The following is a 26,407-nucleotide window of genomic DNA, read 5'->3' on the forward strand; positions in this document are numbered from 1 at the left end:
CTCACAATGCGTCGCGATGTGACACATTGTGAGCTTGTAGATCTGCTATTTTCAAATGACTTTTTTAAATTGAAAACTTGTGAAATAGGACAATCTGCGTAACGAGTACTTTTACTTATGGTACTTTAAGTATATTTTGATGCCAATACTTTTGTACTTTTACTCAAGTGTATTTTAAATTCTGGACTTTTACTTGTAACAGAGTAATTCTACATTGCAATATTTATACTTTTATTCAGTACTTTTACCACTACTGTATGACACAACAAGAAGCCATAACTGTCTGGGAGCTCTAGCTGTTATATACTCTATTTAAATTTTATGAAACAGTAAATAAGTCAATCTTTCTGCAGGAAAAAGACATACGAAACAAAATATGTTTATTACGTTTAATAACATCATATAACAAAACTGCTAAATAGCAACTGTAACAGCATTCCTCTCAAGTATATTCTCAAATACTGAGATAACCAGACAAATTAATATCAGTAAGAAGAGTAAAAAGACATGTTGGATGTAGTATGTTGTATTAGTAGTATTAGTATTAATTGTCCTCTTAGGGCGCGCTCCCACCGCACTTTTCTTTTACCTCTGGGGCGGAATCTGCCAATGCTTTGTCAATGCAAATGCGTGGATTCATGGTCTTGCACATTTCTTCCAAAAATTCACGCATTTGCATTGACAAAGCATTGGCAGATTCTGCCCCAGAAGTAAAAGAAAAGTGCGGTGGGAGCGCGCCCTTAGGCAACCTGAGTTTCAAAACATGGAAGTGGAAGTTGAAATAAACAAAAGTAGTTACTCAGCTATAAAAGTAATAAACATTTAGTGTCAAAAGAGTTTCATACATTTAAAGTGCAAAGAAAGTCAGAGTGTAAAGAAAACACCAGTGGTTACAAGAAAGGTCCTTCTTGGAAGGTAAATCAGGATCATACAGTATATATACAGTAGAAAAAATATACACAGAAAAATGATAAAAGGCAGCAAGGGTTATTTGATGGTCCCAAGATTCTTGCACCTTTAACACACAGTCCTCACAGAGTTATATGGCGGCGCGACTGACGCTTGCTGCGGCCACTCCTCACATAACTAGGAGAAACATTTCTTTTTTTCCCCGAAGCTGCTAGCAAATGGAAAACAAATGACAAATAAAGCAATCTTGAGTTAAATACAAGTCCATTTGGTCCCTCAGCACTGCTAAGCTTTCATCTGACCCAGACATCAAGTCATACCCATAACGACACCATGAACATAGTGTTTCAAAATTCTATATATGTATTGTTTATATATGCTTGAATTGTGTAAAAAGCCGATGTAGTGTATTAAGTTGGTGTGTTGGATGGTGTGTTGTGTTGAGGAAGAGATAGTCAGAGCGCAAGTATTTCGTTGTATATAATATACGACAATACGGTTGAACTTGAACTGAACTGTAGTGGTTTGACAACATCAATAGATTTTCATTCAAAGCCTGTGATTAACTCGGTGTCATCCCAGGTACATCCAGCTGGAAGATAATAGCAAAGCATTAGGCTTAAGCTGACTTTTCTCTAACAGACGTTCTGTTATAACAACAGGTTTCTTTTTTTTTTCCTTGGAGGAAGTGGCCTCACATCCGCTTCCGGTTTCCACAACTTTACTTGTGTGACATGAACTCAAAGTTTCTGAACTGTTTCGTTTAAGAGGGTAGACAGCCGATTTACGCTCTTGCGCAACTACTTCCTCTGAACACCGAAACCCATTGCTCAAACCAATCTAGCCCCAGCCTTTCCTCGTACTATAGTGTCACTTGCTGTATATAACTGATTGAACAACACAGTCATACTATGAAGTATAAATTAGGTTTTGGTATGTTTGGGTGCTCACTGGACTGCAATATCAGCCCACAGCCGTGGTCCTAGACATGTGTGGAGGAGTCTGGAGGTGGGTGGGTCAGGAACAGACCACCATCATTATAGTTGCTGGCGAAGCTGGTGTGGTAGCTGGGGCTGCTCCTACTGGGGGAGCGTGGTTGAAGCTGAGACTGGGATCCAGTGGATCTGATAGCTGATCGTCTCTCAGCCAGACACAGCTTCTGGATCAGGAAACGCTTGTCACGGCCCTCCTGTGGAACACAGAGATAAGATGAGTGTCCTTTCACATTGTAGTCCCTTTCAGACCACAATAAACATGTGCGGCAATAAACATACTGTCTTGGAAAATTGGGAAGATATCTATTTTTTGTGTGTGTGGAGTATACAGTACTCTACTCACCATGGCTAGCTGATCCCTGAGCTGGTTAATGACTCTCTTGTGAGCTCCGGCTAGAGCAATTACATAAAACATGGCCAAACTGTGGAAGATATTGAATCAGTGTTACTGTACAAGCATAACGAGTAGGCTACATAAAAGTTACTCTACAATTAATTGAAACAGCTCAACACAGAAAACACCAGTCTCAGCTCATAAACCCATGAGTATATGAATATTTAGTATACATTAAAGTTTTTTGACAAGAGGCACTATGAATATACCTATTTAGTATAATCACCATCATTGCTGAGAATAACCCTACAAAGCGTAGCTGTATATTGGCCTGAAACCATACCATGTGATGACCAAGAAGGAGACGGCAAAAGCCTCTGAGGAGATAGCATGGAGGAAGGTACTGGCTCCTGAGGGAAGCTGGGATACAGCCCTTGGCACTACCTCCCATGAGGTGGTGTAATTAACAAATGGTCCGCAGGCCTGGGAACACCTTATCCTGTGAAGGAATGACAGCTCAGTTAAGTCTAGTTGTACATTCGACTACTAAAAAGCTATTGTATTATTTGGGAGAGTAACTTTTTTAATTTACATTTAGGTATGTAGCAGACGCACTTATCCAGAGTGACTGCTCTGGTAAATGGCATGAACCTAGTGGTGTGTTCTACCGTGTTACACTATATACAGTACGTACTGTCCCAGTTGAAAAAAATTGTATACCGTCTGCTAACCATCCGAGGTAGCGTATCTGATATGCAGGAGGAGGGGCTGGGGGCATGTGGACTTCAATAGCCTTTTAAGTGATAATGTGGCGTTCAAGGTGAAGGCTTATGTGTAGCTATTGAGGTGATAATGACCGCTGGCCATGGGAGTTTCGAAGTAGTTCACACATATAAATTATATGTTAGAGCGGTTATTTCATTTGGTGACCACGCGGTTATTTCATTCAGTGACCGCGCGCATGAGCGCATGGGAGGGAATAATTATGGTATATACCCTCCGAAAAAACCTAGAACACACCACTGCATGAACCCCTTGAGTAAACTGGCATGAACCCTAGTCATTTGTTTTAAATAATAATATATATAATAATAATTTACAAAACAATATTATCATCCACACTACTCACTGTGCCATGCCAACAGTGACTGGCAGGCAGGCCAGAGCAAGGCCTATAAGCAACACAACCAGGAAGAAGAAGTTGGAGCTGGAAGCTCTGAAAGGACGTGTGGCTGGACGGCAGTTGTAAACCAAAGACACCTGTAAAATGATGAAGTGTGGTTGTCACAAAATCCCAAGGCGCAGGCGGACTTGTCTCGTGTCACACAGTTTAGAAACAAGTAGCCTCGGAAACCCATGGCTTTTTTTTTGTTAAGAAACAAGTGGCCAGTGCTTAGGCTATTATGTATATTTCACATACAGTGATATACATAATTATGACCTGGATTTTGTCCCAGCCATCACTATGATTGTCTTACAAACAAAGTCAAAATTAAACATTCAGGCCTTAAAATGGTTGGCTTTAATTTCAGTTCCTTCAAAACCCATGATTTTTTTTTTATCTTGGTAATGCCCAATAATATAAAGAAAGGTGAATTAACAACAACACATTATAAATTGCCTACAAAAAAGATAATGGATGACCTTTCCTCTGTCGTTCACGTTTGCCTTAAGAACAAAGAGTTCTGGTGAAACGTAACGTCTTACCTTTTTGATGTAGAAGATAATGAAGTACTTAATGATACAGATGGCAGGCAGCAGGGGGCAGTAAAATGTGCCGATCCAACAGATAGTCTGCCCATAGACAATCTCCAGCACATTCTGAGGAATAGCAAACTCCTGCTGGCCCCACCATTTAGCAAGGCCACAGTCACAGAAGTTCACTATCAACCTGATGGGGACAGGCCACAGGAAGGACACAGTTACGGTAGTTCTCTATCAACCTGATGGGGACAGGCCAGAGCATGGACAGCTGGATATACTCGAGTTTGTATATGGTCATCAGCAGTTCCGCATGGGCAACAGCTTCAAATCATATGCATACTTGTTTCGATTTACAATTTAGGCATTTAGCAGATGCTGTTAACCACAGTGACTTACAATAAGCCAGGTAATCACATACTGTACACAGAATGCAGAGAGACAGTGTGGTGTGCCTCAAGAAACTAGGATCCCAGGTAGACCAAGAACCTTTCACTTTATATACTTTGAAGCTGTTCTCCAAAACAGAGTTTGGCTATGTTGTAAAAGAAAGAGAAAAAAAAAGAAGAAAAAGATAGGGACTTACCTCCGTGGAAACTCCACAAAGAGAGTGACAGCCGCGATGATAATGAAGTCAAAGATGGTAAGTTTGTACATCTCTTGCCCCACACGGGTCTCCCAACACTTCGCAACAGCATGGGAGTTAAGAGTAGCATGAATTAATTGACTGCACCAGGCTCAACAATAATGATAACATGCAGTGTTATCAGTAGGGTGTATGAGTTTGTATGAGCACTCAAGACTCACAAAGGACAGCTGTGCTATATTATAGCAATATACATCCTAAAAAGAATTTAAGGACCCTTTGATTACCAACAGGGAAGTTTCACATCTGCTGTATTAACGTTATAGTGCATTTATCACTACCATCCATGACAGGCAAGACTGAATAAATGTACTTGTCTATTAGTGAATGGAAAAATATATACATACACAAAATTAGGACATGAAACAATCGTTTCATTATGTGTCATAAGATTAGCCTCTAGTTTGAGAGTAGTAAAGTTTGAATAATGAGAGTCAAATCTAACCAGCAAATGATTGTTATAATCCCTCTTCCTCTTTATTTGTAGAAGCATGTATAGTAGACTGGATATAAAATGACAACATAGAATACAATTTAAAAAACAGTGTTCTTGTGGTGGGTTGTCCCTTTTCATTAGGCCTTGGCTTAGTCTGTTTAGCTGTTCCGGTACCGGTGCTGTGTCACTCTTGCAAACCCATCAACTGTGCTGCCGATAAATGTTACTTTAACATTACCACCGTCAAACTAGAGGCCATTAAACCAACCTGGCATCGGGTGGCTGGGTCACATTGAAAGAAATGAACGGCCTAGCTGTCAATTGCTACTTTTTCAAAATGCAATAAATGCACTTACAGAGTATAGCTGATGGTTGTAGCCACATTCACAGGGCCCGTCCTTACACTTAGTGATCTGAGTCCAGAGAGAGAAGAGCAAAACCCCAATACTGGTCAACCTCATGAACACACACCTGGAGAGAAGGGGGGAAAAGAAAGACACCAATGACTGGAACATGTGTTTTTCTACGATGACTTGAAGATCTGTATAAATAGCAAAACAATTAGTTGACGCTATCGTTACCACTGCTAGCTTGAAATTGATTGGTTCTATAAAATTAAGTTTGACGGGTCCTCACTGATGGGCCAATTTTATCTTTAGCATTAGGAATGAGGATTTCAGAGCAACTACCTACCTCATGAGAGTGAAGCGGATCTCAAACGCTGGGGAGTAGTCCTCGTAGTTGATGATTAGAGAGAAAAGGAGGGGAGTGAGGAAATTGGCTGTGGTGATAACAATGGAAGGCAGGTACTCATAGATGAGATCCACCATGAAATTCTCCTGCAACACAGTAGAAAGAACTAGTTATACGGATGTGTTCTCCGCAATGATCTTTGAATCCCTCTGTTAGAAACAATAAACTAGGACCCCCCGCCCCCTCCACAGGCGGTAAAAACCCTAAGTTTAGAAAGGCTCCTGAATATCCTGATGTAGTCAGAAAACGAACCTTTGTCATCTGGGCTTTCTGGGAGAAGATGGTGGCTCTGTAAATGCTGTAGAAGCAGGCAGCCAGCACAGCAATGACAAAAAGGTTTAGGATGAGGCGGATGACATAAATACGACATCTCTCCTTGCGGGTGCGACCTGCTATTTTCTGCTTGATCCTTTCCTCCTCCAAGTCCGTCTGGCAACAGAAAAATAATAAGGAAAGAAAACGGTTTCAAATGTGAAAAATTAAAAATACAGAAGCAATAAACAAAACAATATGATATGTTTTTGAAGCGGATATGAAGAGGAAAATGTTACAGGTCTTCAAAAGCGTTAATATGTGCCTCCAGACTGAGCAACTCACCCTAAGCTCATACAGCAGGCTGCTCCTCTTCAGCCGTACAGCATTGTCGTTGGTAATGCAGAAGTCCCAGCCCGAAAATACTTTGTTACAGAAACTCTGGAATCGATCCTCATCTTGAACCAGGTTACGCTTGAAGCCTGCGGCAGACCTGGTGGGAAAGAGTCATCTATGGTGGTCACAGATCCCTCCTACTTGTCAAGCAAACCTTTTATTTTAGAAGCCAATCATTTAATTTAACAAACTTTGTAAATAAGGTTTTTGCTCTTCAAAAAAACAATTTTGTCTTTTTAGTACCTTTTAACAATCCAAATGAGACTGAGGAAGAGGTAGGCTATGGTGACCAGCAGGTAGGCAAGAGGCAGGTTGTAAGTAAAGTTTGGGAAGTAGATGAAGTCCACCTTGTAGTAGCCATAGAAAAGATAGGTCTGTTCTAGAAAACCCTGTGGATCAAACACAAGAGGTTAGTGGGAATCCAAAAACAAACCTCTCTCTCTTCCAAACTCGCACAATAAAGTTTCACCCTGACAGCAGAGAAGAAAAAGGAACTATAAAGACATACTCCGCCTGAGAGCAGGTCTGTGATGTGCTCATGATAGAGGACAAGGCCTCGACGAGAGCTGCTCGGATACGAACTGCAAGAGCTGCCTGTGGTGGAACACGTTAAGATAAAACATGAATCCTAACAGAAATACAAGAGGAACAGTGCTGTTACTGTCTCAAAGAACAGACCTCTTCATGGGTGTGCATTCCTCAACGTATTCTCATTCAAACTGCTCTGTATTGCTCTGATAAATTATTGTATTGTATATACAAATATGGTATAATTAATATATAGTCAAGCACAAAGCTAGAAATTTGTGGAAAAAAAGAACAATGGACGGCTCAAACACCCTGCTATTCTAGTTATTCATCATTATGAGAAAGCCAATGAAGTGACTGCGTACCATCAGCCTGGTTGAAGGTGTTGTTGCCTGAAGCGTGGGGGGCAATGATGATGGGCAGCATGACGAAGCTGAACATCAACAGGAAGATGATCAGGTTGAGTAGGACCAGGAAACGCAGGAAGGAGAAGTAAGACAGGATGCCCGTGCCAAACATCCCTATTGTATTAAAAGTAGAGAGTGTTAGTGAGGACGAGAGAAAGAAACAAACTAAAAAAGACTTTTACCACTGTGCTACCCGAGCAAACATGTCTTGGTGGTTTTGATAAACAAAAATATGTTTGATATTATCGGAAGTCTTTAGTCTTGAAATTCAATGATGGGTGCTTATTGTTTAAAACAGGGTACATGGATGGTCCAATGGACTGCAGATATTTGCCTTTCATAGCCTCCTGGAAACATATTCAGAGTATACCAACCCCATTTTATATAAAACATGGACAGGTCACATAGACAGGTACACACAAACTCAAATGACTGCAGCAGTAGGCTTCTACTCATAGAAAATGGTGCTTTTATCCAAAGCGCTTTACAATGTGTATGGTAAGCTATACAGTACATGTGTAGGCTATGTGTACTGTATAACATACAGCAGTCATGTTTTGTGTCCATCCACATAGATTATTTGGTGAATATGAGTTTAGCTTATGACTTAACACTTCCTATAGGACCAGTTCCAGATGTACGTGCATTTCTTCCCAAGATAATGCTCTTTGCAAAATTGTATAGTCTGTGATTAAAAACTCTCAAAAGTATTTTCAAATTCTTCTGGTGTATGGTAGACAGTAAGCACAGCTGTGCATCTCTGGGGAGGGGGGACATCCACAAATGCCTCTAGCCCCAAAGCCTAATTTATACTTTGTAGAATGATGGTGTCACTGATTTTCAAGCAAACATTTTCACTTGAAAATCAGTAATATATTTTCATCGAGCAACACAGTGGTGCAATAACGGTCTACTTGTCTCTCACCCTCAATTAGATGAATATCTCCCCTCCACAGCTCAAGGGAGCTGAGCCATTCCCGGGCATCATCTCTCAGCCTCCTCAGACTCCGCCTGGTGCTTTGCCTCCACTGTTTCCAGCTGCTCAGGTCCCGAGCCTGCTTCAGGCGCTGGACACTTAAACAGATGATTACCATTTTCAACTCCACTTTCATTAATGTCAACAAAACAATGAAATGAAGTTAAGTAAAGTACAATAAATAATACAGTCTATTGAAAAAACTAAACTATTTTTATTTATTTTTTACAAGACAATATGGAACATTAACTTTAAGTAATTATGATTTTCGATGGTTCTTTTCTTTAGTTCACCAGAAAGGAATCTTTCCTACTTGTCTATACGTTTCATGGCCATGGGCTTAGGCTGTTCTCTGACAGGCCTCTGTAGCGCCTGACTCTTCTGCTTCTCATCAGGTCTGGTGGTGGTGGTGGTGGTGACTGTGTTCCCCCATTTCCCACTGCCAGAGGAGCCCTGACGGTTTCTGGAGCCGCTTCTTTGCTTGGTGCTCTTGGCTGAAGGCTTTCTTCGGTACAGCAAAGACTGGTAGCTGGGAAGCTGATCCAGCAGTGGATTATTAGTGGATGGTCCACTATGGGGAGTGTAGAACACTGAAAAGACAGAGAAATCAAATTATGATTTTGAATGTTATGAAATAGGTTGGAAACCAGAATGGACACTCTTTCTTCCGTTTCAGGTTTGAGATTGGCGGTCACCTGCATTTCATGCTCTCAAGACATTCAGTGAGCTATAGTTTTAATTTAATGCACTTGGACTGATCAATTGAACCAACTGATCAGAAGAGCAATGAGCATATTAATACAAATCAACATGGTGATATATATTACATTTCTGGCAATTTTTTGCTTAATTAGAGTTGATATAACATAACTGTACAGTTGTGTGTCTCTCTCTCTCTCTCTCTCTCTCTCACACACACACACACACACACACACACACACACACACATTCTAGCCCTGAAACGTAGCCCTGAAACATAACTGTTGTGACAGACGAGCGTCATGTGAACCATGGCTAACACACATTCTAGCCTTGTGTGTCGGACTAGACCAGATCAACTGGAGACGTCCAACACCTTAACACCGCGGTTACTGCTCACAAGTCCGACATCCCACAACCAACACCGCTGACCCTCCCTGAAGGAAAACTGTCAGATACTGGCTGATGATGAGCAAAACCACAATACATAATATACACACAATATAGGAAAACTATCATTTCCATGGTTCTGTAGTAAATAGTAGACCAGCGGTCTAAAGTTAGCTTCCTTTCGTTAGCAACTTAGTTAGCAACGCGTAATAGAAGGTTCTAAGTTATTTCGAAACATCTATCCTGCCATCTTTTACCTGAGTTGTCTTCCATTTTCCGTTGTCTTCATGAAATAATATCGCTCACTGAAGCAAAGGTGAATAGAAATATGCCTATTTTAGCTTGTCTGCCAACTTGTAGAGATATAAGTGTAGATAACTGTAGCTGCTGACAGGAACACAACAAGCCCCGCATAACTTCCTGAATGTCCCATAAACTCCCATGGATCCAAGTATGGAGCGACACCGCCCTCCAGCTGACCCAACTGTCATGGCTCAAGTAATAGTTCTCAAACCCTTTCGTGCCAATGTGATAAATATCTGTCCGCAGACCCCCATCTGAAAATGTTTTGTGCCAGGGACCCCCAGAAGAGAAGATTTGTATTAAGATTTGTGTTAATGTAAAATTATTCAACATTTTCCACAACACTTTCAAGATTTTTCAAAAATGTTCAAAAATAGCAGTAAAAACAACAAAACAAAAAGTAAAACAAATGACACATTATTTCATTTGGTACAAAAATACAATAAAATAATTTAGGCCTATTTAAAAAAAAAAAAAAATCAAATTAACAAGGCACAAAGTTCAGCGTATAGGCTAAGTTTTGTTAAATGATGGCAAACAGTAACCCTACTGCTTAGAAAACTTCTGACTGCTAATGCTGGCCCTGTTTGAAACCTTGAGTCTGGAGTTTCCCTTTAACAGGTCATAATGTCTTGCCTGAGATCTGACACAAGCCCCTACACAGACAATATTATTATGTTTGTAAAGTGCTGTATGAAAAGCAGTCTCACTGACCGAGAGAATATGTTTTTGGAGGCAATGCAGACGTTACAGCAGATAGACCACATTGACACAATGTACGATATGTGCCCTTGAATCTTAATTGTTTCATGCCAATTAGTTTTATCTCTAGGGATTCATTCATCTTGACTTACTGCCAAGTGACCACATGCCACGGTATTCGAAATGGACTTTTACCTCAGCTACACTTCCTTGTAGCTAGGCAGCCCTCCCCTATGTTAGTGTTTCTCTGACTAGTCTATACAGGTGAATCCTCAAACTTGGACTACTTGAATTGAGCTACAAGTTAACTTTTTTTCAGTACAATAACCAGGTAAGCAGAATTGGAAAGCACTACCACTAATATTATCTGTGTTTCTGATCTTTAAATAGACAGATTCACATTTAACTTGATCTGAGCAGTATTGATCAGTATTTCAGTAAGAAACTCAGTGACTGTCACTGATGTAGGTGCCATACTGCATCTGCACAGGTGGGTGTGAGCATCATTGTCCACTCAAATCGTTTTTAATTTTAACTTTTAAAAGTTAAGTTGTGATCTGATAAGACAAGATTTCTTTCTTTTTGAAAGACCTGCTTGCTTTCTGCATGCATTTGTTATTCAGATTCTTTATGCATACTTCGCTGGCTTTGAGTCAGCACCATATGACCACTTAATGGCGGTAGAAACCTTACCCACTGTGTGAATTAATAATGAAGATATGAGTATGGGACCAGAGAGTTGAATTACATTGTCCTCATGACAATCTTGCCGTCACTCTTTACTGGGCAAACCGCTCAACCTTAACATGATGGTTTCTACTAAACTTGACATGACTTATAGTAGGAAGCTGTTGGATCCTGAAAGCATCAGTCATAATGGCAAATACTTGGCTCTATTATACTATATTCGGTATCATTGTAGATACCATTAATGCTACGTAATATAGCCAACGAGTATCTAACAGCAGTTCTTTATGGCTTGTAGACTTGTACAACTTCCCGGACAATCCATGTACAAACGAGGGGCAGAGACCAGAAGGATCAACGTTGATTAAGAAAGGAACAAATTAAGGATCATCACATGTCACATTACGGCAATGGAGGATTATTCAACCCTGCATACCATGAGAGTGATACTCTGGAAATTGATAGAAGGTTTGATATTTTCATGTAAATGTTTGCCTAAATGCCCCATTATGCATCAATGCTCTGTTCTATTGATCACAATGAAGTTGTTTTGCTTTAATAATTTGTCTGCTTTGAGTGAGCTTACTATCTACACTAATCAGAGAGTATATGCTACACTATATACACAATTAAACAGAAAGTAGTAGTATTATGCAAGGAGCAGCATGCTATTCAGAGTTTATGTTTGTTAGACAGTTCGAGTCAAGTCGAACCTCTCTTATTATTGTTGTTTCATTGTCATACAGTAGAAAATCATCATCATCTTAATAAAATGTAGCTGTGTTTTTCACATCACAATTGAGACACATGATATTTTCCCGGAGGGGGAAATAACCCAACAACTTCCATTTCAGTTGACTTCCTGAACTGACTCAGAACCACTATGTATTTAGGATTAACCTTTTAACCACGTACTTAAGTGTCCCATACGACATATTTGGAATGCCATCCAGGAATCTCCAGCACGGTAACCCATATGCCAGGATTGAGCAGGCCAGGCAGGGAGGGAGGACAGAGAGGCCGTCCAATAATGATGCCCCCCTGGAGACAGTCCCATGGGGGGGCTGGAGGGAGCGAGACAGCATCCCCATGGGGCCCATCTCAGCTCACCCCGAGAGCCCTGCATTACAGCATGACCGCAGTGAGTAGATTCTCTTCATGTGACCACTGTGTGGTACAGCTGTGTGGTACAGCAGTGGTTCTTAAAGTGGGGTCCTTGAAGGGGTTTCAGGGGGTCCCCAGCAAAATTAGTTAATATATCACATCATAATCATCTATAAATCATCTATAAATCTATTTCATACTTTGTCTATTCAAAAACAGCCAATCTACAAGCATGGGCCTGGCTGCTATCTTTTTACATTTTAGAGAAACCCTGAAAAGAATTATGACAATTTTGAATAATTTAGAAATCTTTTAACACAAATCTTCTCTTCTGGGGGTCCCTGGCACAAAAAAATCTTTAGATGGGGGTACTTGACATTAAATGTTTGGGAACCACTGTTGTACAGTACTGTGTGAATGGTATTTAGTGCTGCCTTGTAGCCATGACTAAAATAGCAGCCGTTGGTTTGGTTGTTTGGTTTTCTATTTGTGTTGCTATGTGACATATTGTGTCTGGTACCTCATTCAACAGTATACCTCCCTTCATTCTTTTATAAGGTCACAGCACATTCCAAATCGGCCATGCAGCGCCTCCCTTGCACCATCCATCGAACACCATCTCAGGTAATGTTAATATGGTAATAATGTATGTATGTGTGTGTGTGTGTGTGTGTGTGTGTGTGTGTGTGTGTGTGTGTGTGTGTGTGTGTGTGTGTGTGTGTGTATATATATATATATATACATATATATATACATATACATATACATTATATACATTTAATGTTACCAGACTACTGTCCTGCCTGTTCTCCTTAATTAAGTTACTTAATGGAGGGACCGTGATTTACTGTAGAATGGAAGAGATAAATGGATCTGTGTTGTCATCACATCTGGTTTACTGCGTCAACAGACATCGTCGTAGTAATATGAGTAATTTACAATCAAAATGCTGTCAAGTTGAAGTGGTAGGTAGGTTTGTGTAAACAAAAAAGAAAAGAAAAATGCAGTAGCATTGTCGTCATACAGGCAGCTTTTCACATGCCTAGTATTATGAATCAGAGGGAATAATGCTATTTGCTTAGCACTCACATTAGTCCATACTACTATCAGTCATCCTGTGGAGTGAAATACATTCATCTTGTCGTTTTCTTTCTTGGTTACAAGAAACAGTATGGAGGAAGGTCTACGATTTAAAAGTTAGTTTTTTCATTAGATCCAAAGTGGCAGAATATGATTCATTCCTCTGGCAGAAACAAGGGTTTTGACCACGACACCATTACAGAATAATTTTAGTTGAACCACGTAAAAAACAAACAAACGGAAAAAATTAAATAAAATAATAATAAAACTAGAAAAAGTGCTCCTCGGAGCACAGGTCTCCGCCAGGTTAGGTAGGTTATTGTGGCCTCCTGGTGGCACTATAATACGCCAATATGAAAAGGGTGCCATTTCTTCTTGGGCCTTTCATGGCAATAGGACCTTGCATTCATGATTTGAGGCATTTTGTTCCAAAAATGTGTTTTGCTAAATTATACCTGCTGGTGGCGCTATAACAGGCCAATGTGAACAGGGTGGCATTTCTTCCTCGGCCTAGTGGGAATGTGCGTGTGAAATTGCACGGAAAGCGCAAGCTGCGTTCATGATTTGAGGCATTTTGTTCAAAACGGACCAATCCTGCAAATTTTGGAAGCCAACCTTAGCCAATGAGGATGGAATATGGAAAATCGGACAGATCCGTGTTGATCACATGACTATAGAGATACTGTGTACCGTTTTGCATGACGTTTGGATAAAATCTGTAGGAGTAAATGGGTTTTGCACAAATCGGCCTCCTGGTGGCGCTATAACAGGCCCATGTGAAACATTTGGGGCAGAGGTTCTGAATTGGCATCCAGGGAGTGTGTGTGCACAGTTTCGCAGCGACCGGGCCAACGGTGCCTGAGATTAGCTGCTCACAGACAGATGGACGGACGGACACACGGACACACACACGGACGGACAGGGGGTAAAACATACTCTCTCGCCATGCCTTTCGGCCTGGCGGAGACAATAATAATAATTGCCTGATATGAAACCATACTGTATTTCTTGACCAAACTATATAATGAAAATATGAAAAAAGTGAAGTGGAAAACAAGAAATCTGTGAAGAATAAACAGGTATTCTGATCGCAAAGTTGGCAATTGATTACTCAGATTGTCACCCAGCTCCTTTTGCCTACCCGATCCTGGAATCTATAAACATTAATCATGCAGACAATTAGCCTAATACATGCAAAACTTCTTGTCTTGTCCTTGTCCAGGTAACATGACAATGAGATGGAGGGGAATGGCAATGAGGAGAATGAGTATGTTCCCTGACGGTGACCCCGCCCATCAAGCCTTCTCAGAAAATGCCATCAGGAATGAGATGGAAAATGGTAAGAGCCTGTTTATGGTGATGAACATGATCCTATTGTCCCTGTGTACACACGTGAATTAAGTGACCAAAGACTTAAAGGTTTCATGACGTTCAGTTTTACCACACATTAAAAGTATTTGTCATGGTCCTTCAAACGTGTTTAGAAAGTTTTAACAAACAATTCCACTCCATTGATCCATGGCAGGTGTTTTTCTCTCACATTTCTAAAGCCTTTTCAACTGCAATGAAAAAATAAATCTTTGCATGCGGGTGTCGCTGGTGAGGGATTTTGCCTGTCAATCATCGCCTCTGCTCCGCCCCCCCCCCCCCCAAAGGAAAGGATAGGGGAGGGGAGGGGCGAGGAGGAGAGTGGGCGGGATTAATCGGCTGTGACCTCACTGCCGAAGGGCCAAGCTCAGATTACTTTTCAGCCTAATTATTCAGAAAACCCCAGACCACAGAAAATCCACTGAATGTTCAAAGTTCAGATTTTTTGGGGTGTAATTGAGGTCATAAAACCCCCCAAAAAACATAAAAAATAAAAAAAGTGAAAATGAATGTCATAGAACCTTTAACATACTGTCAATAATGATGCACAAATATATATCAGTGTTACAGTCTAAAGCCCCATTTATATGTCACGCACCAAAAAGAATGGTTGTGTGTGACACCTTCTTACGACGAAGTATAAATTAAGCATAACACATAACATAAACATAAGCATTATGGATAAGCTAAGCATTAAGCATAACAATGTCCTGTCAGTTATGTGTCTGCTACGAAACAACATTCTGGAGTGTATGCAGAGATTGGTAGCATCTATCCATGTCTTCTCATCCCTTTTATTACAGAGGAACAGAACTTAGTCAAAGATCTTGTTGCCATGTCAACGCGCGACCGAATCCGGGCCATTCGAGACCTCCCAATGACCGTTGAAGAGAAAAAACACATCAGGTACCTTTTGTGTCGCAAGTTAAAGATTACAAGCTCCCTTGTCATTGTCAATATGGACACAGTTCAACTTTATACCCTATTAGGGACCATAAAAATACTCTGTATGCACATGGACTTGAGGCTTGACGTTTTGCAATGTTAGGTCAGTCACACTCACACACATGAATGTAAATTGCATGCAAGAGAACTCAGATGGACACAAACAACTCAACCCATAGTTTAAAGTTACATTCCACAAGTGATAATGTTTGGTAAAAGCTAACTGTACTGTATGTACAGTGATACTGTTTTATACTGTTGTGATGATGGTATGGCTGTCCCCTCTGTCTTTTGGTTTTTATTATGGTATTATATGACAACTGAATTTCCCTCTGGATCAATAAAGGTCTATCTATCAATATAACTGTGACAGGTCATAATTCAACATGATAATACTGTGCACTATTTGTACTGTAGGTACATGTAATTAAATCATTATCATTGAGTTAAATCTTCATTATGGCTTATCTTTCTAGGAGCCAAGTTCTGGAGTTCAAGTCTACTAAGCGGTCTCGCCAGCTGACATGTTTCACAGACTGCTCAGAGAATGTCTCATTGGTGAGCATGAGTATCTACTGTACAATGCAAAATCATGAACGTTAATATTACACTTCCAGAGTTAAATTAGCTCAGGATATTACAGAGTAGAGTATTCTATTACATCGACATACAGTAAGCAATTTATGGCTGTTCTCAGACCAGCTGTCTGCTCAGTCTTTCCGCAGGTGTGGCTCTAACATGACCATGGCTAGGCAGACTCTGGAGCTGTGGCAGGGCACCATGAAGGAGATTGGTGGCAAGTTTGGCACCAGCGTCCTCTCTTACTTCCTCTTCCTCAAATGGCTGCTGATGTTCAATGTCTTCTCCTTCCTGGTCAACTTTGGTTTCATCACCATCCCACTGATTACCTACGACTCGACTCCCCCCAATGTCACCTTCAGGGGCCTGGAGATATTGACTGGAGCAGTGAGTTGAGGCTCTTATTTAACCTCACATGGTTGTAGTAGACATAATTTATGTTAAACATCTATAGCTGATTAATCAGCCCTTTAATCAGAATCAGAATTATGTAATTAAAACATAATGTACTGCAGTGGTTCTCAAACCTTTTCATATCAAGGACCCCCAAATTGCATGTATTTGGCCATGGACCCCCATCTGAAAATATTTTGTGCCAGAGACCCCCATACAAGATTTGTGTTGTTAAATTGTTTTTTTTAAACGTTTTCACATTTAAAATTTTTTTTTGAAAATAATCTACGAGCTCACAACGTGACGCGTTGTGAGCTATTTTTGAATAGCCAATGAATATAGGCGCTTAAATGCTCTATTAACAAATTTTGCCGGGGACCCTGGAACCCCTTCAAGGACCCCTGGGGGTCCTTGGACCCCACTTTGAGAACCACTGATTTACTGTATTGAGCATTTCTGCTATGATTTCCACAGGGTTATTTCAACAACACAGCCATGTACTATGGTGGCTACAGTAATGCAACCATCACAGGCCGTTTGAACTACAACATGCAGCTGGCGTATTTCTTCACCATAGCGGCCTACATGGTGCTGTGTGGAGCCTCACTCATTTACAGGTCAGCATGGGACCCACACTGTTCAGAGTAACCTGGACCAATACCTCATGGAAAGGGAATGTAAATAATATTAACCTGCCATTTCAGTCTATCTGGCCTTCATGACACCGTTACTGGCACAATTTTCTTTATGTTCAACTATGACATCTGATGACACTGTTGAACACATGGACTTGTACAGTACCGTTATTTCAACAAAAAATGTGTAATACAAAAATGTTATGTTTTCATATAATGTTTCATATTATGTTTCATATAATTGGTTCTGACTAATGCTCATTATAAAGATTCTGGGACAGTTTCTGTGTACTCACTCTGAGCCTTCATCTCATTGGCGGCCGATATACAGTTCAGAAAACTGCCTACCGATAATATCATCAATGGGGATTCCAAGCTAATAGAAACTACAGCCTTTCTCTTACTGGAAAGTTAGCATTCTGAAACAGAAGCCATTGTTCTTGCATTAATAAAAAATAAAATGAAAAGAGACACAGAAACTGTGTCTCAAACAGTTTATTATTAATTGTTTATTGTTTATAAACAATAAACAATAAACAGAGGTCTTATAATGAGCATTAGTGAGGACCAATTATATGAAGATAGTTTGAAAATGTCTCTGTTTATTTGTTTGTTTGTTTCCTTTGAATGCCTCCATGTAGCATGGCCAGTTCATTCCAGAGAAACTATGTTCTGGCAGACGCAGCATCAGGAGGTGCATGGCAGCTATTGTGCAGTTGGGACTTCAGTGTAACCAATGAGAGGGCTGTGAGACAGCGCAAAAACAACCTCTGTGTCCAACTCAAGGTCATTCTTCTCTTCACATTATTATAAGAAATGGAGAGACAAGGAGACCCCTGTTACTGAACAAATCATCAGAATATAGAGCTTTAACCTTTTAATAAAAATAAAACATTTGTCTTAACAAAAAAATATAACTTACCATATACAGTACCTTTAAACACATATATTTAGTTGACCGGCATCCCCCAGACTCTAGACTAGGCCCCCTCCTTTTTTCCTCTACACCAAATATCTTTGGTGAAAATAGCTGATCTACATGCTCACAACGAGTCACATTACATCACGTTGTGAGCTTGTAGATCAGCTATTTTTTGCCAAGTGTTCACCCCAGAATAGGGACACTACAATTCATGATGTGGTAAAGAAAAAACAGTATATGTATGATATGAAAATATGACCATCTAAGAATACCAAGACACATGTGCCAAAGAGTTTTCTCACCATCTCTCCAGGAGTCTTTAGCAGAGAAGAACCTAGAAGAAACGTTGACTGTGTCTGAGAAACTGAAACACTTTGCGCTCCACCTTGGTACCTGGTTCTTTTCCACCAGCCTGGCTGTTGGCTGTGGAGCTGGCATCTACTTTCTCAGCCAATATGAGCAGGAGGTATAAACAATAAATATAACGAAAAAAGATATGCTATATAAAAGAGTCAAAGTTTTGTTTTTCATAGTACAATTAAGGTAGTCTGAGGCATCCAATACATAGAAAAGCCATCATACAGTACATAGAAAAGCCATCATACAGTACCGAAATGCATCCACCTTGACTGTAACACCATTAAGGATGCTCTGTTCCCCCCTAGAAATAGTTTTAAGCTTGGATGAAAATTGTTTTATGTCTTGAAGGAGACTGAAAAGGGTTTCTCATAGAGCACCAGATTTTATTGAGATATGGAGAGTTCCTGTGCAAATCAGAATAAACATTTAATAAAGTATGATGTCTCACAAACTGAAGTCCATAGTTAGATAAGTCAATGACCTTGACATATTAAAAGCCAATACTTCCTGGCTGTAATATGTCATGACAGGTAATTTACCGGCAGCGCAGGGTGCAGTTGTTTTCATTGTCAGCATTATCTCAGTATGACCTTCCTCTCTTATCTTTACAGCAGACTACCGACATAACCAACTGGTCTTTGCTTCAAGAAGCAGAGACTCTCCTGGTTCCGTTTGTGGTGTCTTTGATCAACCTGGTTATCCCACTCTTCTATTCCCTTTTCAACAAGTTTGAGCACTATTCCAACCAACGCACACAAATCTATGCCCTCATTGTCAGGTTAGGCCACTTTATGGGCTACTGTTATCAGTGTGAGCATACATTCTTCAACAGCACCTGTGAGAAAACAAACAATTGCACTACATTATGAATACAACACAAGAGGGGTTTGTTTTGTTTGGTTCTCTCAGGAATGGAGGGATACATAGGATTAAAAATATAATTTTATCTCCCCTTTTCAAGAAATGTCATCCTGAAGATGTCCATTCTGGGAATTCTTTGCTATTATTGGATGCATGAAGTGGCAAATAAGTTTTCGGTATGTTTTATTTTAATTTGTGTTAATGTTACACTTTCTCACCTAAACATATCATGTTTCTTTCATCTGAATTTTGATTCACTATCTGTCATGTTCACTGCAGTGTTGGGAGTCTGTTGTTGGACAGGCTCTGTACCGTCTTGTTATTGTTGACTTCCTGTTTCTCATGCTGGGATCTTTCTTTGGAGAATTCCTCAGCAAGTAAGTTTGATGATGTAAGTTTAATGAAATGTCTTTTATTGTGATTCTACATGAATAAGCGAGACAAAGTTAGTATCACAGTTTGTTACAATAATGTCAATCTTATAGTCTTGGAAAGATTGTACGCCACTCATACCTGAAAATACATTCCTGTGGACAGTTTATCATGCCTTTTTTCCCCAGTGTGATTGGAACCAGATGCCTACCCAGTCTTGGTGTTCCAGAATTTGATGTAGCTAGGAATGTCCTTGACCTCATCTATGCACAGACTCTGGCCTGGTAAGAAAAACAAAATGTCAAATCATTTCTAGTTTAACAACAGTAGCTCATACCAGAGCTGTCACTAGGACACATAATTTTACTCATGGCCATGATGGAACTTATTCTCTCTCTACAGGATTGGAATCTACTTCGCTCCTCTGTTGCCTGTGATGCAGATTCTCAAATTCTTCATCCTGTTTTACTTGAAGAAGGTAACTAGAAGTTCACAAGGGTGTTAATTTAACTCTGAGAGTGTACTGCAGAGTAAGGTTCTGTTTTAACCACTTAAACCTAATGAATGTTTGCCTATTTTTGGCGAATTATGACATGCCCACAATAGGGATGCCAGGGTTCATGTGGTTAAATCATGCCTAAGGCTTTTACTGCATTGGTAGGGGCTTCATTTGGCTGTAAGCTGATCTGCCATGAATAAGACAGCCATAGTCAACTACAATGCCATAGATGCCAGGGCCTCTCCATAGCCTTCTAGGCTCATATTACTCTTTTGCAGACCTGGGTCAATTATTCATTAAAAATCCTTTCATTATATTGAAGGCTTGTTTAGAACATTTGGTTTGAGGAAAAGGCCGGTGGGCTTTAGACTTTTCAGGCAACCCTATTTGTAACAGATGAGATCAAGAGGTCCAAAGAAAGTAATCGACTTCATTACAAATAGTAATTTGACCCTGGAGTAAAGGGCTACTGAATGTTTCATGAAGATTCAATGGCTTCAGAGGCAGTTATTCAAAGCTGTTTACCAAAACAGAATGAAACGAATGTTGTGTCTAAGTGAGGGTTTTGTGAACTTTAAAATGACATAAGCAAGCAAGAATAATCAATGGAGACAGCTATCAGAGAGGGAATGTTCAAATAGTTTAATATGTACTAGTATTTTGGGGTGTCTAATAATTAGGGCGTTTGGCTAAATAATTCATGTATGCCTGTATGCGTGTGTGCATGCGCGCGCGCGTGTGTGTGTGTGTGTGTGTGTGTGTGTGTGTGTGTGTGTGTGTGTGTGTGTGTGTGTGTGTGTGTGTGTGTGTGTGTGTGTGTGTGTGTGTGTGTGTGTGTGCGCGCGCGTGTGCATGTGGGTGTGTGTACCAGGTCAGCCTGATCCAGAACTGCCAACCCCCACGGCGATCTAACCGGGCAGCTCAGATGCAGACAATCTTCATCGCCCTCCTCTTCGTCCCTTCCTTTGTGGGAGCCCTGTCCATGGTTGCCTACACTGTCTGGAGGTACAGAGGTCCACACATCATCTATTTTCAATCATTTTCATGTCAAGGACCTGCTAATAATTGAAATGTATTTTGGACCCTCATCTGAACAAATGTTGTGCCAGGAGCCCCCATAAAATAATTTTTGTGTTAAACATTAAACAAACACTTGCAATGCGGCTTATTGTGAGCTTGTAGATCTGCTATTTTTTAATAGCTGAAGTATAAAATAGAGTAAAAGTGGTTACATTGTTCCTCATTTTACTAGTTATTTATCTACCATGGTATCGAATCAATGCAAAACTATAAATTAGCATAAAACCAACAAGAACATCAGAACATGTGATCTTTCCTACCACAGCCTGACCCCCTCAGAACAATGTGGTCCATTCCGGGGCCTCAACAGTACAATCAGTGCCATCAATGTCTGGATGGAGGAGCTGGAAGGAATACCCAGTTCTCAATGGCCCATCTGGATCTACCAGAACGTCATTCGGAGTGAGATCTTCTACTTCCTCGTCACACTCATCATCATGTGAGTACTGTATGTGTCATTAATGTCAGAGACTTGCATGGAAGATGTAATAACATCATAAGCCTCTCAGGCTGTCGGTTGTAAATATTCAGACATTTCACCATTCATTTGTGTTTGACTGCTCAAACAAGGTAACATGGCGCTGTTTTACAACACACTGAATCATGTCATCAATGTGTCTGTCTGTCTGTCTGTGTGTGTGTGTGTGTGTGTGTGTGTGTGTGTGTGTGTGTGTGTGTGTGTGTGTGTGTGTGTGTGTGTGTGTGTGTGTGTGTGTGTGCGTGCGCCCGAGCGCACGTGTGTGTGCATGCTTGTGTGTGTGTGCACACGCGCGTGCCGTGCGTGTGTTTTTCTTCATCTGTATTTACAATATGTGTGCCATTTGCCTTGTCTAATATGGACTTTCTTTTCTCTTGTTTCTTTCAGTGTCATCATGTATATATTCTGGCAGGTCACTCAGGGACGCAAGCTGCTTATTGCTCTGCTAAAACAGCAGATAGTTAATGTGAGTACATGTGCAATGCTTCATTTTGTGCCATTAACTTTCTTTCCCCTGTGTGGTTGCTCATTAACTCATTATCAGCTTAATTGCGGACTGTGCCTCTTCCCGACTGCACTAATTAGACTTTAACACTGCTGCTGGCATTCATCACTCACGCTACTTACCGACATACATTTGTCTCCTCTGTAATGGTTTAACAACATATACTGAAAACAAAACACTGGTTCAGATTCAAATTTGGAAAGAATGCCGCACTTCAGCTGTTGGAAAATAGCAGAGAAATGTTTCCAGTAATATGCATTTAAGGGTGTTTGTGTTTTTTTATTGTTTGGTATTTTGGACACACACTTGTTTTGTTGTCTCCGCCAGGCCGAAAGGCATGGCGAGAGAGTATGTTTTCGCCCCTGTCCGTCCGTCCGTCCGTCCGTGTGTCCTGTCTGTGTGTTAGCAGCTAATCTCTGGCACCGTTGGCCCGGTCGCTCCGAAACTGTGCACACACACTCCCTGGATGCCAATTCAGAACCTCTGCCCCAATTTTTTCACATGGGCCTGTTATAGCGCTACCAGGAGGCCGATTTGTGCAAAACCCTTTTTTTTACATTACTCCTACAGATTTTATCCAAACGTCATGCAAATCGGTACACAGTATCTCTATAGTCATGTGATCAATACAAATCTGTCCGATTTCCCATATTCCATCCTCATTGCCTATGGTTGGCTTCCAAAGTTTGCAGGATTGGTCCGTTTTGAACAAAAAGCCTCAAACTATGCACGCAGCTTGCGATTTCCGTGAATTTTCACACGCACATTCCCACAAGGCCGAGGAAGAAATGCCACCCTTTTCACATTGGCCTGTTATAGCACCACCAGCAGGTCTAATTTAGCAAAACACATTTTTGGAACAAAATGCCTCAAATGCCTCATGAATGCAGTGTCTGATTGCCGTGAAAGACCTAAGAATAAATGGCACCCTTTTCACATTGGCCTATTATAGCGCAACCAGGAGGCCACAATAACGTACCTGACCTGGCGGAGACCTGTGCTCCGAGGAGCACTTTTTCTAGTTTATACTTCTTTGATGTCCTCTCTTTTTTCTTTCCTCCTCACCGTTTCTTTCACCAGGAGGGGAAAGACAAGTCCTTCTTGTTGGAGAGGCTGCAGAGCCTCCAGAAATCTCAACCTAATAAGAAGAACAAACAGAGGAATCACAAAAAGGTGAGTCAGATGCAGTGGTGGAAAGTAACTAAGTACATTTACTCAAGTAACTGGAAACTTTTGAGGTACTTGTACTTTACCTGAGTATTTCAGTTTTTTTATACTTTACTACTCACTACATCTCAGAGGCAAATATTGTACTTTTTACTCCACTACAATTATTTGAAAACTTTAGTTACTAGTTACTTTTCCAGATTTAGATTTACATTAATACAAAAGCCCTATTTTTCGCGATGAGCTTGTAGATCTGCTATTTTCTGGGAGTACTAACCTAAAGGTTAGTAGGGCTAGTAGGGTTACTACAAATCTTAGTAGGGCTACTTATATCAATTATATTATGTTCATGCCATTTCGTACTTTTTTTAAGTACATTTTTAATGCAGGCCTTTTACCTGTAACAGAGTATTTTTTTCCACCACTGGTCAGATGTCATCAAACAAAAGAACACACTTTTCTTCTCTAGTCAGTTGTGAATTTTCATATTTTCTCAATTCCCACAGCACACCAAACGGCGCTCAGGTGACCACTCCTCAGGTGGTCAGTCCAACTCCAACGTCATGATTCAGGCTTTGCTTGTTCGTCAGCAACTGGGCGACCGGGAGGAGAGAGGCGTGCCCATTCCCTCGTACATCTCCAGCACCTCCATGCTAGCCCGTCAGGGTGCTGATGATGAACATGACGGAGCCGTTCACAGGACACGCCTCCCTTCAGAGCAGTGGCCTTCTTCCTCCTCTGCCGTCACACTGGCCATGCAAGCCAGGCAAAGGATTGAGGGGCAGGAGGTGGGTGATGATCACTACAGGACACCTGCTTTTTCAGAACGTCCCAATAACCGCTCTGGCTCCAGCGCCACGATGCTGGCGATGGAAGCCAGACAAAGAGCAGAGGGGGGTTATTACAGGACAACGGATTCCACAGACAGTGTTATGATGCAGGTGATGCAGGCCAGGCAGAAAGCAGAAGAGGAGGATGGTGTTTACAGGGTGCCCGCTCCGCCACAGAACCCAGCTCCCTCAGGGTCCAGTGCACTCATACAGGCGATGCTGGCCCGACAGCAGGCTCAGAACGAGTATGACGATGGCTACTGAGCAAGATGGACAGTAGCCTACAGTGTCCAACTGTGGGGAAAGTAACAGAACGTGGGAAGGAACCCTGATGTGTATGTGAATGTCATCCCCTAATTCGTATCAACCACTTAAGCCCTATGTTGTACATTAAGAAAATTGTGAAAATAGCCAATCTACAAGCTCACAACGTATCATATCGCGACGACTTGTGATCTACTTATGGATCTATTTTAACTACTATATGACATGCCCAAAATAGGGGCACCAGGCGTGGTTACGGGGAGTTCAGGCATGGTTCAATGCCATAACTCAAAAGTTTACATTACACTATTATGGAGTATAACAGAGTACGCAAACAGAATAAATCAAGAGAGTGCATGACCACTTCTTCACATTACTTGTTTATAACTATTGTGTTAACTATGTTTCTAAGGTATCCTTTGAATATGAAACATATTGGTACGACAACTAGTTCATAAATTAGTGCTAAGCTATTCCTTAAAGGGATATTTCACTTTCAAAAACACTTTTGGTCATTTTATCGTCTACTCAGGACTTAGTGAGCCCCCCAGACAGTTTTTAAGTTGCTCGATTCAGTATTTAGATATTTGATATTCATTTTATCAGACACGCCCCCTTCCTATACAAACCCATTGTAACTTCAAACTCCATTTTAACCATGTTAGATTCATCGAAAACACCAGTCCCTGGTTCTGGTGACTCATACCGCCCCCCCTAATGCGTGAGGGGGCCGTGTTTTTCCGATAATTTTTTTTTTGTATTCAATTTCTTTTTCATTTTCCCAATTTTTTTTTTTTAATAAATGAAAAATGTAATTGAAAAAACACGGCCCTCTCGCGTATTAGGGGGGCGGTATGAGTCACCAGAACCAAGGACGGGTGTTTTTGATGAATCTAACATGGTTAAAATGGAGTTTGAAGTTACAATGGGTTTGTATAGGAAGGGGGCGTGTCTGATAAAATGTATATCAAATATCTATATACTGAATCGATCAACTTAAAAACTGTCTAGGGGGCTCACTAAGTCCTGAGTAGACTGAGTTTTTAAAGTGAAATATCCCTTTAAGTAATTTGTGTATCAAAAGCACATTTGTGCTTGAAGTTGTAGCCAATATGTGGCTGTCAGTGCTGTACATTATCTTACCTTTGAAATGTAAAGGAACACTACATTAGACTATGTAAATTGTAATAAATAAATAAATGACATCAGTTAATTAGTTACTGTCCCTGCTGGTATACAATTGTTATCAATCTGTTAATACAAAGGCGGCTGTCTTTTGCGTTCAAGGCTGTCGGTATACAATACTGCCCTCTAGAGGCTATATGCATTGGTTGCCCAAGAGTAGGTATAATCAACAAGGTTTAATTGTCAGTAGTTTTCTGAAATAATGCAGACAATGAACTTTGTTGACATCGTGGACAAGAGCGAAAACATAATCTCCGTCCCTGGCCATTCTGGCCTGTCAGAGATAATAATACTTATTATTTCAAAATAAATTCAGAGCTGTATGTGTACAGTCAAAGGAAATACATTATACTTTATGCTGTAATGTAATACTTTATGAAATTGAATGGACAGAAGATGTAAAGAAGACAGACTATTACACAGAGGTGTATTTCTCAGCAGGGGTGCAAAAGTCAGCATAAAATCTGTCTGTCAGAGCTGACACTTACAGTAGACTTCCCTCTTATTTGTTATCTAATAATCTCTGTTCTGTTCTGTTCTGTTCTGTTCTGTTCTGTTCTGTTCTGTTCTGTTCTGTTCTGTTCTGTTCTGTTCTGTACGGTTCCGTTCTGTTCTGGCAAAACCATTATACATACAGTATCAACATTAATGTGTTTATTCTCCCAA

General features: G+C 40.6%; 2 protein-coding genes across 2 annotated transcripts; one reads left to right on the plus strand and one right to left on the minus strand.

Annotated features, from left to right (window-relative positions):
• Window positions 1–363: 363 nt before the first annotated feature.
• LOC308078228 (transmembrane channel-like protein 7) lies at window positions 364–9,826 on the minus strand. Its single transcript, XM_080419348.1, has 16 exons — window positions 9,680–9,826; window positions 8,647–8,923; window positions 8,283–8,431; window positions 7,316–7,471; window positions 6,931–7,016; window positions 6,666–6,811; window positions 6,372–6,519; window positions 6,027–6,203; window positions 5,715–5,860; window positions 5,378–5,492; window positions 4,526–4,623; window positions 3,946–4,129; window positions 3,368–3,498; window positions 2,582–2,737; window positions 2,248–2,326; window positions 364–2,098 (listed from the first exon to the last, which is right to left on the minus strand). The coding sequence occupies exons 1-16, from the start codon at window positions 9,693–9,695 to the stop codon at window positions 1,892–1,894; spliced, it is 2,271 nt and encodes a 756-aa protein (XP_080275474.1). The 5' UTR covers window positions 9,696–9,826; the 3' UTR covers window positions 364–1,891.
• A 2,230-nt stretch (window positions 9,827–12,056) lies between these two features.
• On the plus strand, window positions 12,057–24,556 carry tmc5 (transmembrane channel like 5; the record flags this gene model as incomplete). The annotated part of the gene is made up of 19 exons (XM_080442286.1): window positions 12,057–12,255; window positions 12,777–12,842; window positions 14,521–14,637; window positions 15,470–15,572; window positions 16,088–16,169; window positions 16,326–16,577; window positions 17,058–17,200; window positions 17,860–18,004; window positions 18,454–18,606; window positions 19,112–19,278; window positions 19,462–19,537; window positions 19,641–19,738; window positions 19,922–20,017; window positions 20,136–20,211; window positions 21,104–21,237; window positions 21,578–21,751; window positions 22,178–22,256; window positions 23,376–23,468; window positions 23,969–24,556. The coding sequence occupies 19 exons, from the start codon at window positions 12,057–12,059 to the stop codon at window positions 24,554–24,556; spliced, it is 2,841 nt and encodes a 946-aa protein (XP_080298412.1).
• Between the last annotated feature and the right edge of the window lie 1,851 nt (window positions 24,557–26,407).

Source organism: Gymnoscopelus braueri (genome assembly GCF_963280865.1).
Source record: "Gymnoscopelus braueri genome assembly, chromosome: 2".
NCBI lineage: Eukaryota > Metazoa > Chordata > Actinopteri > Myctophiformes > Myctophidae > Gymnoscopelus > Gymnoscopelus braueri.